The sequence below is a fragment of the Montipora foliosa genome, chromosome 14, assembly GCF_036669935.1.
Source record: "Montipora foliosa isolate CH-2021 chromosome 14, ASM3666993v2, whole genome shotgun sequence".
Lineage (NCBI taxonomy): Eukaryota > Metazoa > Cnidaria > Anthozoa > Scleractinia > Acroporidae > Montipora > Montipora foliosa.
The window spans coordinates 12,141,031-12,156,030 of record NC_090882.1 but is presented as its reverse complement, the minus strand read 5'-3'; the positions used below and the strand labels follow the sequence as shown (position 1 = coordinate 12,156,030).

General features: G+C 37.9%; 2 protein-coding genes across 4 annotated transcripts in view; one reads left to right on the top strand and one right to left on the bottom strand.

Moving 5' to 3' along the window:
- LOC137984330 (opsin-VA-like) overlaps positions 1–6,972 on the bottom strand; it is a 7,382-nt gene extending 410 nt beyond the window's left edge. The window contains exons 1-2 of one of the 3 annotated variants that reach the window (XM_068831484.1): positions 6,812–6,972; positions 1–1,368 (exon numbers count right to left, since the gene is read on the bottom strand). The exon at positions 1–1,368 is cut by the window's left edge and continues 410 nt beyond it. In XM_068831484.1, the coding sequence (XP_068687585.1) occupies positions 381–1,352 (972 nt within the window). In that variant the 5' untranslated portion in view covers positions 1,353–1,368; positions 6,812–6,972 and the 3' untranslated portion in view covers positions 1–380. Of the gene's footprint in view, positions 1,369–5,595; positions 5,733–6,807 lie in introns of those variants that run through there. The other 2 variants (XM_068831482.1, XM_068831481.1) reach the window with 2 other exon arrangements.
- A 5,263-nt stretch (positions 6,973–12,235) lies between these two features.
- Positions 12,236–15,000, top strand: part of LOC137984850 (sperm-associated microtubule inner protein 10-like) — a 3,926-nt gene continuing 1,161 nt past the window's right edge. The window contains exons 1-4 of the mRNA XM_068832163.1: positions 12,236–12,394; positions 13,176–13,269; positions 13,370–13,433; positions 14,837–15,000. The exon at positions 14,837–15,000 is cut by the window's right edge and continues 1,161 nt beyond it. Of these exons, the coding sequence (XP_068688264.1) occupies positions 12,366–12,394; positions 13,176–13,269; positions 13,370–13,433; positions 14,837–14,973 (324 nt within the window). The 5' untranslated portion in view covers positions 12,236–12,365 and the 3' untranslated portion in view covers positions 14,974–15,000. The remainder of the gene's footprint in view (positions 12,395–13,175; positions 13,270–13,369; positions 13,434–14,836) is intronic.

The following is a 15,000-nucleotide window of genomic DNA, read 5'->3' as shown; positions in this document are numbered from 1 at the left end:
AACCTGTCCGCGAATCCAAGTGGAATCCACGTGCCTTATTATTTTAAAACGCTTGCTTTGAGGTGAGATCGAAAGACACAATTCTTCGAGAAATTGCATCATCAGTTATTGCAGAATCAAACAGGATCCATTGGGCTGCAACTGGCCGCGAAAAACATACAAATATTCTTTACCAGCCTAAGTGGGTCCTTAGTGGAAAAAAACTCTACCCTTCCTTCTAACACCGCGAACTGAGGTCCGTTCCCAAGACTTCAGGCCGGTAAATTAAGTATCTTTACTTTTTTTGTCTCGGGTATAGTTTCCTTGGCCGTTGCTTTGAGAAAGTGAAACACTGGTTCAAGGCGTTGAACAGATCAGTTGGAAACAGAACACAACACGCTCTATAAGGCAAAGTTCGTGGGTGTTCGGTGAACAGTTTCTCTTCCTGAAATGCCAGGCTGTACTTGGTTCTTTCTTCTACATCGAAGTATGCGGAACATTCCCGATCGGAGTTTCTTGTACATGAAAATGTAGATGAATGGATTGTAGCACGCTGATGACTTGCCAAAATAAGCTGGAATCGAAGCGCCGACGTCACTAACAAGATCTGGGTTATACATCCCTATCATTGAAGACACGGTATAGGGTGTCCAAGCGATGACATATCCAACCGTCACGACTATGGCTATCTTCACCATCTTTTTCTCTGCGATCAAGGTCTCTTGCGTAACGCGTGAAGTATTGCCCCAGTTTTTCCGCGCTTGCTCGCCAAGTTTTCGAGTGACTTTGTAAGCATTACGGTAACAGTGCACGATTACTGCTCCAGGTAACACAAAACATGCTATTATTAAGGCAATGCCATACGTCAAGTCACTAAGATCTCTTGATTTCCAGTCAGTTGAGCAGCTAGTTCCCACTCCCTCTTCTTTGTAATTAGACCAACCCAAGACTGGGGCGATGCTCCAGACAAATGAATAGATCCACAGTATCGCGGAAATGAACACGGCTTTTTTTCGTCCAAATTGACTTTGTCCGTTTTCATATAGTTTGCACATTGTGACGTACCGTTCGTAAGCGGCTCCTGCAAGATTCATCATTGAACCAAGCGCGAAAAACGTCGTGAGGAAACCATACGCAATGCAACCGCTCTCTCCGAACGACCACTTACCGCGCGCATTGCTCGTTACCAACATCGGAAGCGCAGTAATGGAGTATAAGAAGTCACCAGCCGAAATATTGAGAATGAAAACATTGGAGGCATCGAGGAGCTGAGGCCTGAGATAGTACACCAAGCAAACGGTTGTGTTGAGGACAATTCCACAAGTTCCAAAAATGGCTGCTACAACTGCGAAGCCTATAAATGGCACTGCCATCTTTAGTGGACTTTATCTAGGCGAAGAAAGAACAATATTAAACTGAAGTAGGAGAAGAAGGATGTCTTAGGGATCATTAATCTGTGGCCGACCTCTTTTTGTAATCTTGCGCTTGAGTTAAAGGCTCGGGTAGCTCAGTTGCGCAACGGCAACCGTCACAGCTGCAACAAGAAGGCCACAAACTATAGCAGAGCATTTGAAGAGGAAAACGGAAGGCTCTACACGCGCTGCGCATGCGTTTGTTCATTAGTACCTTTCTTTTCCGACCTCTGTTAAACAACGCGAAATGACCAAATATGAAGTCCCGTATTGAGCTTGCGCTAAATTTACAGTTCCGTATCGATATTTCTACTCACGTTTATGCCAGTTTAATTTTTTAAAAAATACACTTTTTAGATTCGGAACGACTTGGTTAAATTGTTTCACTATCCAACTCAAACGACCTAATTTTGTCAATGGAATTACTTCCTCGTAGCGGTCGTCGTCTGTTTGCAAACGTTCCCTAATAACAGCAGAGACCTTTATATTTGAGTAGAAGTGGATTAACCATTGTGGAGTAATCGTGTTTTGGGCTAGAATTCGTTTGTATTCACGTTATTTGTTTCCTTGTATTTTCCACACGAAGTAAAAGCTAAGTGAGAATGCTACTGAATACGCCCAATCGTGCTCGTTGTTTTTCCTGAATATGCGCACTTTAAAATTTTGCTAACGTTTGCACTTTCCTAACTCATGATGTAGGGATTGTTGGAGTCGACCGACCGTAAGTAATGTTTACATTCCTATCGCTGTCGAACGCATCAAAAACGAGCAATAAACCGAATGCATAAATGGCGGCCAAAAATGTGAGCGCAAGCTGAGCACTAGTATGGCGCGTAAAGCGTGAATCGCGCGTGTTTTTCTGATTTTTGTGACGTCAGCGTGACTAAATCTGTAAAATTAACTGCTAATTTTCTCGCTTTCCCTTCGGTGGCTCAAACCAGTTTTAACACTTTCAAGAGACCTTGTTATTAGAAGGATTGACATTACGACACTTAATCACGTAACAGCAATGCTATGTATGATACCATGCGAAACATCAATTATTGCTGAATAAGATGCAGTCATTTTTGTTACGTAAAAAATTACCATGGCAACAGGAAAGCCTTGCCAGAACACCCTATATTTTGGCTTTAGTTGATCGCATCTGAAAAATGAACGTGGGATCCCACTTTTGTTATTGCACAAAAGTGATCAGCAGGCCAAAATGAAACTCCCTGCAAAGTTTAAAAATATTCTGTGGAGCGGATTCAGAGCTACCTTTAATTTTCAATTAGTTAAGGTGGCTCTGAATATGCTTCACAGAATTTTTTTAAACTTTGCAGAGAGTTTCATCATGGCCTGCTGATCACTTTTGTGCAATTTCATTCAGGCATGCTGATTACACTTCAGAAATAAAAGATTGGGCTCACCGAGTTCGTTTTTGAGATATGAGCAGCTAAAGCCAAAATATGAGGTGTTTTTGCAGGGCTTTCCTGTTGCCACGGCAACCTTTTACATCGTCAAAATGACCGAATCTTTTTCAGGAATAATTGGTGTTTGATATGGTACCATAACATTGCTTTTAAGTGATAAATTGTTGTAGTGTCAATCCTTCTAATAAGAAGGTTTCTTTCAAGTGTTGAAATGGTTTGAGCCAACTTAAGAAATTGGCTCAGTTCTAACCACATACAGTTTCTATCAAATACCAGACCGGGTATATTTGTTAAAATCTGTCAGAGCTAATTGAACATATTTAGAAAATTGACAAATGGTCAATTGTCCAATGACGTTATGCTAATTTATCCTCCGAAGTATAAAATACCCGCATATTCCCATGAGATCTGCTGGGACCAGGCGTCATAGAAATAAAAGAAGAACTCGCGACTCGGGACTGATCAACTCGCAATGAACAGTGCAAAAAAAAAAACAATTTACACATACTCGGGGCCTTGCATTTGAAATGTTATGAAATATAAATGACAAGCTGAGCAAAACTAATACTGATAATTAATACAATATTAATACTGAACGTAAAACAATTGTGCTTAATCATTTATCAGTAAACTAAATTATTTTGCCTCATCAATTATAGATACGTATATATTTATTTCACTTGTCTAAAATCTATTTATTAATGATTGCCTTTATGTCTTTGTGGGGGACCTTCAAAAGTTAAACCTACGCGGGGTCGCCTTGGAAACAATTTCCACCTACAGTAGCGATCATATCATATCATACATCTTTATTTACCCTCGGATTTTTAGAGTAGCTTGGTGTAGCTAATTTCTCCGAGCATTTACCCTCCCAACCATGATACACCACAGAAGACAGACCAAGCCAAGAACTGGTCACACTTGTCACTTGTCAGAAATAAAACGAGTTAGTTTTCTCGAATTATTATTCTTTTATCGAAATGTCTGAAAGAGATTTTCATCGCGAGTGGTTATCTCACCTTTATCCTGCTTCCAGATGGTTTGCTCTGTGTTTTATAATCATTACAGGTGTTTGGAATTTTAGAGTTTTGGTACTCTACGTTGTCAATTTTTTAAAAGTCACAACAGAAGTCTTAATTTTTTTATTCAACTCATGCAATCTCGTGTTGTATGTGCATTTGAACATCGCAAAAATACTCAAATGGCTTTTTTTTAATAGTTGGTTAAGGCGGTTTCAGTTCGAAAACAGGAAATTTGGGGATACAAAGATATTCATGTCCAGGCTTGCATTGGTTGGAGGGACAAAGTGGTTCCCATAGTGACATTACAACAGTTTGGAAACGCTATTATTATCGGTAATAGCGATTGCGACACGCTGGTCTGTCAGTGCTGTGTCGTTCACGGACTCGGGAGGGATTTTCGTACATCATCATAACCGATCGCATACTGCTATTGAGGTGGAACGACTAATGGCCGCTGCTTAAGTCGGTTGCAACATCACGATGAAAATGTTGGTGATGAACTTTTTTGTCTCCTCTTAGCCTGCTCAATGACCCAATTAGCGAGCGGTAATGGCGTCCGGTACATGAAACATTTCACCTCGATTGACCACGCGGTGGGTAAAACTCACCACACGTATAGCTTTTTTGCGCGCAATGTTTGTGGAATTATTCGAGCAAATTCTTGCAACAAAGAAACGTGTGCTTTTCAAACCGAAAGTACGTCCCAAGATTTTAGCTACACAACGTGGGTTTTTCAACAGCGTCTTTGTCCGAGATAATTAGAAAAGTCTCAATGCTGCAGATGTTTCAGTTTCCAAAGGCCGGGCTTGGAGCCACGATCTCCAGCATTGTTCGATGTTGCTCGGTCAACTGACCGGTCAAGCAACTGTGTTGAGCACGAAAATAAAGGCAAATGAAATAGCAAGAGCCATGCAGAAAAGCCCCTAAACAGATGGTTTACACCGATCATTCTAAACGAAACAAATGACGAATATTCCGTTGAACATCTTACAAGCAAAAAACAAGTTACACGTTCGCTCTAACAGTGAAGGGTCAATCATGGGGGGTCCCAGAATACGTAAACTGCCTTATCTTGTTCTTTTTAAACTGGGAACCGCTTTCTTTTGCTCTTTGAAGCCGAAACCCACAACCCGCTTTCGTTTTCTGTCTTTAAGACCGAAAGCGACTTTATGGCCGAATGAAAATCACAGTAACCAATCTTCACACATTGTTTCTCATCACGAAGAGAACAAAACAGCAAAACATATTTTTCTAGGTCCTTTACAATAACCTGTAAGCAAAAAATTTAGTTTGACATCCAACGAAAAGTTCACAAACACAAAAAATGCACATTGCTTTCTACGATGGACTTAAAGCCAAGTTCGGAATATCTAGTACAAACCTTTCCGAAAAACCACCATTAAACACGCAAAAACCGAAAAACACGTCCCAAAATGGGCTTTAACTGCCCGACCGCCAGATTATAATATACCCTCAAGAGTCGCTAACTTCAAAAGCGCTCTTATTTTATTGTAACTCTGCCACTCAAAAAGTCTAGAGAATATCTCATCCAAATCCCCAAGTTGTTCCCCTCGTCTCATAAGTTTTTTTAAAACAATAAACCGAGCTAAGGATTTTGGAAGTAAGGTGTTAGTACAATCGTGAATGAACGCCACAAGCTTTCGTAATTTTGCATATAGAAGATCACAAAATAAGGAAGATCCTTTTCGTGTCATATCGCAAGTTTTTGAGGTACAAATGATTTCGTAAAACAAAAGACAAAACTTTTACCTCAGTTATTTCGTTGGATCCGTTGCATCCACCATACCGTTCCCTTTTTTACGGTTGCCGATAACGGTTGCTGTCAGCTCTGCAAAGTTGTTCCTCATTGGTCTCTGAATTATACCCAGTTGTTATTACGTTGTTTTCCTCACACTAATTTTCAGGAATAATTACTTTTACGCAATCGGCATTCAATTCTCTGACCGTGATGATGAATGCCAGGGAACTTCAATGACTCCTTGTGTATATTCTCTTTGTAATTTTTTTTAAAATTTAAACCTACGTTCATTAGTTTCTTTTACAAAAAAAAGTTGTGAATAATATCTTAGTGAATGATGAATTAGTTTGGGTGCCTCGAGGCGAAGCACGTCGCTGTAGATGTCTCGTTAGGTCAAGAAAAACGCCGGCCTAACCAGATAAAAAAATGACATCTTGAGCAACGCTCAAGGGTACATGATAACAGTTAAGAAAAATAATTCATAGAAAGATCAAATTGAACTGTGTTTGGTCAGAAGAGCAATGTCAACGGTGAATGCTTTTCATTTTTAGCAAAAGCGGATGTTTGTAGTGCCTATCTTCAACTGAGGAAATATCGCTGCAGTTGGTCAAACTGAAATACCTTGGGCGTTTTAGACAATCAACTTCAACTCTACTGTTTTAATACACGAAGGCCGTTCAGTGTTAGGTATTCTATATAAGTGTTTCCTTCACGGCTTTTAAGCTAATACAAACAAACAAAGTAAAAAGAGAGCGACTTTGAAATATAATGGTGGGAACAGGTGTTCAGGAACTGTAGAAAAAAGCTACCTTTAGATATATAGATCCTTTTACGACCAAAGCTTATCAAAACCCATCAATGCCTCTTTTCCTATTTATCTCGTTTTGTTACCCTTGACAGTGAGCGTTTGATTGCGTAAGAAGATCGATACTCAGGCACTTTCTGGCAAACGACGGTCCATTGGCGTTGAGAGAAAGCCTGGTTTCATTAAATAAAATATTCGACGTGAACTTGCACGACTCTGACACAAGTTTATTTTATACGCCTGAAAGTTCAACGAGCCCAGTGAAAAAGTGTAAAAAAATCAATGTTTCCAAAAAAATATTGTTGTGGCATTCCCCCGAATTCTAAAAAGAAGGATCGTGCTCGGTGTCCGGCCCTATAACATGAATTTCGTTCGATTTTGTTATAAACTACTTGATAAGTGAAGGCAAAGTACTCACTCACACTGCTTTTAAATGTCTTCTTTTTCTGTGGGATTTTTTGCGACCTCTTCGCAGTTATTAACTTTTAGTGAATGAATTGCTATTATAAATGCCGTATGAAGCCGACTGACTCTACAGTGTAACAATCTGCCAAAATGTTTCATCGTAACGTTGAATCTGTCTGCACTTTAGCAAAGCGAAAATGGGAGATTTGCATAGAATGACACTAAAAACATCTGTTTTGTATGTTTTCCCAATGAATTTCTCGCGGCTTTAATAAAAGGTCTCCCACACTGGCAGTAGAATTAATACAATCATGACTGTTGCCGGTCTACATTAAATCCGCGAGTCCGGCCCTTAACTGAGTATAAATGATCCTAGTTAAAAGTTTCAGTTGGAAATTTGTCAAATCCTATACATTTTAGTGGTCCCAGAAATAATTTATTGGCTCTAACAGCTCCACTTCATTACTAGCATTTACAGAAGCTAAGGAAAATGGTAAGCCCAGTGTTTACTATTCTGACGGAAATTAATGTTTATGAAAGTAATAAACGAAAATGGTGCACTCTGAAGACGTCTTGCACTGATTGGCTTTAATTAACGCCCAGCAGAAGCGCTCCTCTCGAAAACGTCCAAAGAAGCCTTGGCATACCCGAATTTATCTTAATTTTCTCGTACCTAAATGACTACATTGATGGCTTCGTTAGTCTACTCAGCAACTTCCATGTCAGTGGGCATGACCAGAACAGGAAATTAAAAAGAAAAATCAAACTAAGAAAAACAAACACAAAGAAAAAAGGAAAGAAAAACAAAAAGATAATCCATGCATTTTCAGTTTGTCAAATCAAGCGACAATTCTAAAAATCTCTGGATATTGGGCGAGGAAGTTAAGACTTAAGTTGAATTTATGCCTGAAGGACATAAATTGAGCTGGAGAATGAAAACAAGGGGCAGTAAGGACCTAGAAGAAGCGATTTGATGGATATACATATAACTCTAAACTTTGAATAAAGCAACAATTTGAATAAAGCAACAAACACACACTTCGAATTGATCAGGCTGAACACTGAATAAAATACGACATGCTTAATTGGCCAATCAGAGTGCTCGTACTATCTTGGAGATTAAATAAAATTAGGAGAGTATTAGAAATACTACTACTACTACTAATAATATTTATAATACTACTAATAATAATAATAATAATAATAATAATAAGATTATTATTATTATTATTATTATTAATGATAATGATGATGATAATAATATATACAGCAGTAATAGTTTGCAAATGATGATTTTGATGTTCATGATGATAATGATAATCAGTACTTCATTAAAATTATGATGATGATGATGATGATGATTATTGTTATTTTGATCTTTTATCGGTTTCTTGGCGAACAAACACTTGGTCTGCGCAATGATCTCGAGTATGTAAGATAATAAAACCGATTAGCTAAACTAGGTTGCATGGCAAACCGACTTGTCAAAAACCAAACAGTGTTGTTTAAAAGTTAATGAGTGAATCTTGAAATTATGCAATCACTAAATTGGGAGCAAAGAAGTACACACAGGTTAAGCTTTTTCATGGACCAAGATACGATAAGCGGAGTTTTCCTAGATGATTCGATAAAAACCCCAGGAAGTATCGATATACAATAGTATGCTAGTGAGGTCTTCACTCCTTTGTTACTGCTTCATGCAAAGTAGTCGGCAAAGGAAACAGAAAGGATAAAAGGAAGATCTTTTACGCTATTCTGGCACCACTCGCTTAGAGCCAAGTGGAGGAAGAACCGTGCATAAGACAGGGGCACCCAACGACCAATTTGTTGTAAAATGTATTATTATACCCCAGTTAATGAAAATAAATGTTATTAAGGCATTTTCAGGTGTTTTTCAGCGTTGCTGGGAAAACAGTATCTGTTCCTTTTTCCCAGCAAGACACACAAGAAATTTCCCACCCAGCTAGATAAAATTGGTTGGTTTCCCAGCCAGGAATTCCGCGCGCTTTCAAATCCCTCGATCCAAAACGACCGAACAAAAGCGACAAAAGCGGGACAAAACAGGTTTTTTCCGCAAGGGCAATCACTCTGACCAGCCGTCGTATGTTTGTGACTACTCTCTGGGAGAGGGAAGGGGTTGTTTTTTTGTTGTTGTTTTTTTAGTCGTCCTCAGTCTTCAGAGTTTCTACAGCCAGCTCGGGTTGAAATGCCAGAAAAAGTCAGTAATTCCCAGGTAAAACCTCTATCAATAACAAAATTTCCCAGCCAGCTCATCGAAACACCTCTATTTTTGCCAGCCAGCAAGATTCCTCTGGGGAACAGATACTGTGAGGAACCGATTCGTTGGGTGCCACTGATAAGATACCTCCAAAAGATATTAAAAACAAAGCTTTATCACAAGTTTTGTACAGATCGCGGATATCGAAAGAGGTGTTTATTGTAAACTGAAATCAAATGCAAATGTTCAAGAAATAAGACAGCAAACGACAAGACCGAAACGGTTAGGAAAATAACAGCAAAACAGTGTTTGTTTTATAGTTTTGTCGTGTTAACTGAAATACGTCCACACCTCTCTCTAAAATTTCGACTCTTGCAGGTGTCTTAGCTGTTATTTGAAATAAATAAATATAAAGTTGTTTATTATCAGTGTATAATTGTCGTAAAGGACTCCAGGCTTAAGCCTATCACAATCTCGGCATGTTACTTGTGAGGATATTACATATTGAGAATGAGCGACCAAAAACGAAAAATTAGGAACAGTGAGATATAGCTTAATCCAACGGATACCGAACACCCACATCTCACGGTAACATTAAAAAGCTGGTTTTGTCAATGGCTCCGTTGACCTTTTTCTCGAAGCAATGCTCTCTTAAACTTTGACCTTTGCGTTGCGAAGGCCATTCCATAGTGCACTGGCAGACAGCCAGCGACGTGGGTGTACATTAAAATTTTTGAAGGCACAACTGTTGTCTGATCACTGGATAAAAACTGCGTCTAGAAATCAAAACGAGAGCCTTGGGAAAATTTGGTCCGATTTGTTGAGGCTGAAAAGAATCCCGTTTCATGATATTTGTCAAAGTTTCGCCCCTCTTTCATAGCTATCGATTTAGATTCTTCAACCTTTGAACACTGAAAAAAAAAATATATATATACATACGTCGATTATGCCATACCAGTAAAATTTGTAATGGTCGTTGTTCTTCTTCATTTTTCTTTTCTTTTTGGTTCTAAATAGCGTGAATTCTTCTTAATTCTAACCGTAAGGTAAATTTAAATAAATCTCTGTCATTTCTAACCTCACGTAAAAGGTATTCTGGCTGACAGCAGGGCTGGTGTAACAACCATCAAAACATTCTGCTTCCGATGGGCTTCTTGAATTTTATCTGGTGTTCAAATAATTGCAAAAAAAAACCAGCTTAGCAATTATAGCTGCAAATTTGTAGTTATTTGACGTTTTTAACCATCTAGTTCTCTCTTAGAACTTACCCTTAGAGGAACGATCGAGGAACGAAAGAAGTATCTGGCACAAAGTTCGAGAAATGCCAAGCAACTAATGACCACTTTTGTAGTTGAAAGCCGCTTTTCTGATAGGTGCTACTCGCTTTTCATTAAGCTTTCTTTGATTCCCAAGGCTAATCTCTTTAAAACAATCGGGATTTGGTTACAGGACTTTCATGAGCTTGCTATTCAAGGTAAGTGAATGTTTGGTTACACTGTACTGGTCATAAGTCTCATTAAGATTTTTATTACTTCTCAAACTAATGAATCCAACGAAAAAAACATAATTTTCACATAATTTTTCGAGAATATACCTGACTCTATCAATTATATTTGAAACACTCTTGGCTTACTATTGGCTGATTAGTGAGATCCTTTATATCAACTTCGTCCTCGAGTGACGCAAGATTCGACATTATTTATTATATTTTGTTATTTGCTGCTAAAGGAAGGAGAAAAACTAACCCTTTAAATTTACAGGAAAACGAAGAAAATTCGCATTGTATCATTATAATATCACCGACGTGGATCGCAATACATCCGTTCGAATTAACACCGAAATTTAGTTGAACAATAATTTATCCCAGATATCTGAGTGATTTACAGAATAGATGACAAAGTTCATTAACTGAGCGACGGACAATTTTAGGAAAAAAAACACGAACAATCCTGTATTGAGGCCTGAGATTGTTCAACTTACGGTGGAACAAAAATAGTTTTTTTGCGCTTCCTCTGAGAGATTTCAAGAAAAACATTCTCCATACCACTCAAAAGGCAACGAATCTTATGCCTCTTCTTTTACATACTAAAGAGGATGCATTCAAAGTCTTTTGTGGTATAGACTTCTATTTTCCCCTAATTGCTCTTTGTAAAACATGCCGAAAAGAAGGTGACACAATTGAGAGTAGACAGATTTTTATGTGGCGCAGAATAAGAGCTTACTTTTATTTTCTAGACTGGATTTATTTTATGTACTATACATACAATAAATGGAAACTTAAGTAAAATAAAGCAAGTTAAACATAATAAAACGAAAGAAGCTTTCTAGCCAAGAGGATATTTAATAGAAACTTCATGAGCGCGAGTTGGATAATAGACAACCGCGGTGTAAGCGCCGATTTGACTACAATCAATCCAATATCCAACCATCGCGAAGGAATAAAATGTTTCCTGAAATTTTGATAAATTCTATACACTTTTGGTGCGCGATCGCAGGTAAGCTGTTGAACCTTGTGAGCAGTTAGTTGTTGATGTAAAGTAAAGAGCCTTTCTTCATGCACGGTGGCAGTAAAGCCAGCAATTCAGTTGCGGGACCGTGAGTATCGAGAAACGCAACAGAGAAGGAAGCGACCAGCTGGTTATTTACAAAGCATGGTGGAGATAAATCACCAAAGACAAATTAATTTGTGGGACTGATTATATGTAATATAGTTTAGTCTATGCATATCTGCGGATTTATCATTGTGTTTCAGTGTGGGATCTACTTATCACTCAAACTTACACCGTATTGTCACTCCACAGAAAAAGGTTGTCAGAATCATATCGAAGGTTTCTTGCGATTCCCACACTGAAAATCTCTTTAAAGAAGTCAGCATTCTTAAATTTCAAGCGATATATTCTTTTCAAATTGGAAAACTGATGTGAGCTTTCAGCATTCGGAGTGAGTTTTTAGAAATCGCAGTAACTTTTAGAATTTGGAGTGAGTTTCGGAATGCACTTGTGCCGCTATCGCAGGTGAGCCCTGTACTCTCGATATGCGTACGCATCCTGCCACTTTCCTTCCAATGACTTGCAATATGTTACCACAATTCACAGCCTGCCCTCCTGCGTAAGGTCGACTTCAGGACTTAGATGCTCCTCGGATTCAGGTTTATTGTTCATTTACCGGAACACGAAATGAACAAAGCTTTGGAGGTCTGGGTATGATTGGTGCTTAGTACCCCCTCCATCACATACGCTATCGAAGCTATCCGATAGTACTCTCGAACAGAAACACTAAAACGGTTTGCTTTGGGAGGTGAAAACCCTATAAAGAGCGTTATTACAAATAAGTAATTCCTAGAGCTAAATATCATGGCAACCGACACTAACACAAGACAAAGGTAAACTAAAAGTTCGTTCTTCAATGGTCACTGTTTTGGTTGTCAAGGACTTGTTTGTGTTGTTCACCGGCACAGGGATATTTGATGGACTAGAAGAAGAAGTCAGTTGCTGGTTATTTGTTATTAGAATCAAGTTGAAAACTTTCTTCTTATGAATATACTTCTAATCAAAATCCCATCGAGCGTAAATATTAGCTTGCATTAATTTAGAGCAGTAGCTAGTTGGATCTTCAGCAGTCCAGAGGATGAGGAAAGTAGGGGAGAGCCGATTGTCTCGAGATTGTCTAGCCCGATTTCCCAGATAATTTTATCAAGTGATTCGATCATAATTCTGGATAGGAACTCTAAGATGAAAAGTGCAGGGCTTGATATTTGTAAATTACATGACAAGTTCAAGGGCACAGGTGATCATACCAATTAAAAGTAAGGGCGGTTTGTAATTTACTGGCATAAATCGTAAACCAAAACCGCGGAAACGTCTTCAGGCAATCACATCAAAATGCGGACAATCAAATAAGGGAATCACAACGGGACACATATACATGCAGTAAAGCACAAGAGAATGTGTAACACAATAATATTTTTGAGTTGTGATTTTTCTCCTGATTAGCCAAGAATGTGGCACATGATTTTTAAGTAGATTTTTCACCTCTAAAAATGAAAAACCAACGAATTTAAATATAGCTTTGGACACTCAATTCAAAGCTGCTCCAGATCTACCTCTGATGGAAAATATGAAGTGAATGATAATAAAAGTTCTTAAACTTTTCATCACCAACAGTATCCCTGTTTGGTCTCGTCACCATCCTCAAATCCCGCAGCGTTATGTGCCACCATGGACCAATGACATGAAAAACAGAAGTCTGATTCTTGAGGTAAAAAAGGATTTGAATGTTCTATACTGGTCTTGATTTTAATTTTATAATTTCTTAACTAAAAAGAAATTAGAATTAATATTATAGTTTTCTTTTATAGAACTGTAAACTCACAAACTACCCATGGGGTCCTCATGATACAAGTATTTATTTGACTCACAGAGGTATGTGAACTGAATATTTTACTTTCTTGAAGAGCACCACATTTCTGCAACAACTCAATATGCACTAAATATTGTCTTGTTAGTTTTGTGACATTGTTAATATACCCAGTTGTCAAGGTGTTTTTCTGTAGCAAGTATTGGGAAACAGTAGTCATTTGATAAACCCTTAAGCTTTCAAAATAAAATTTACCCATCTGCCAAATCAGGGGCAAATGATGTACATGCAAGTAACATAATGAAGTATTTTTGAGTTCAAGAACTTCGCTGTTTTAAGTCAAGATAGACAGCTGAACTATATATATTATTGTGTACTCAGAGACAAGCAGAAATGAACCATTATATAATTTAATAATAATAATAATAATAATAATAATAATAAAGGTCTTTAAGTTAGAGTTCATTGTGCAAACAGACGTGCAACAATTTACAAGGCAAAGAAATGAATAAAACTACAAACAAATATTAATTACTTATTAATAAAAACAGATTTAAAACGACTTGTCCCGACCTTTGGTAGAATTTAATTATGCAACCTAGTTCTCAACTACCGTGTTCTCTGGGGAGGTAGAAGATCGTTCAAAGCAGTGTTGGTGGAAGAGATCCTTCGCCATAACTTCGTATCTATTAAGACGAATATCCAAGATACTGTGCCGCTTTAAACAATAACCCAACTTGTAACACCTGGCAAAGAGCTTATCAAATCTACTTAAATATTTACTTTAAAAAGCGCACCCCCAGACCTCAATAGCATTATGTAAAAACTGAAAGGATCAAACTTTGAAAAGGTCCAAATTCTCAATAGAGTAGCGATAATATTTACATGTACATATTCTTAAAATTTACAACCTACTGCTAGCCTTACTAAAGGAAATAATCAATATGAGTGTCCCAATTAACTGTCACTTGCTCAAAGGTAATGCCCAATAGTTTCAGTTTTTATTTCCTCTCTATGTTCCAAGTGATTCATGAGGCATCCTGGTACATTGTAGTCATTCCTCGTAAAAAGAGTTTCCATATTGTCAAATTAACTTTTGTGCTGTTGTTCTCAGACCATTCAATAAAGGATAGAACTTCCATTTCAGACTCATCTAAGCCTACATTTGCCTCAATCGGCAAACTAATAGTTTTATCATCTGCAAGTTTAACTAGAAGATTCTTATTGGTATTCTTTGCTTTTATATCGTTAATAAAAATAGAAAACCGCCCCCAGAACTGTACCTTGAGGAACTGCCCTATTTATAGAAACATATTTAGTATGGTAACCATCGACAACAACTCTCTGCTTCCTCTGATCTAAAACTAACAAGCCAATTGATAAGATGAGGATTAATATTCACTTGCTTCAATTTACTCTTTTTCTGATCATCAAGGTATTTAGTTGAATGATTTTATCATGTTTACAGAGCGACTTAACAGTGTTGAGCCCCAAGAGATGGTGAACAGCAAATCAATCAAAGTACCACGTGAGAGGTTACTAAGGCCTTGGTTCCATTCTCCTCTCTCCCGTTATCAGAGCAGTTTGATGTTTAGGAAGTCATAAGAAAGTTTAACTTCTTAATTTCATCAC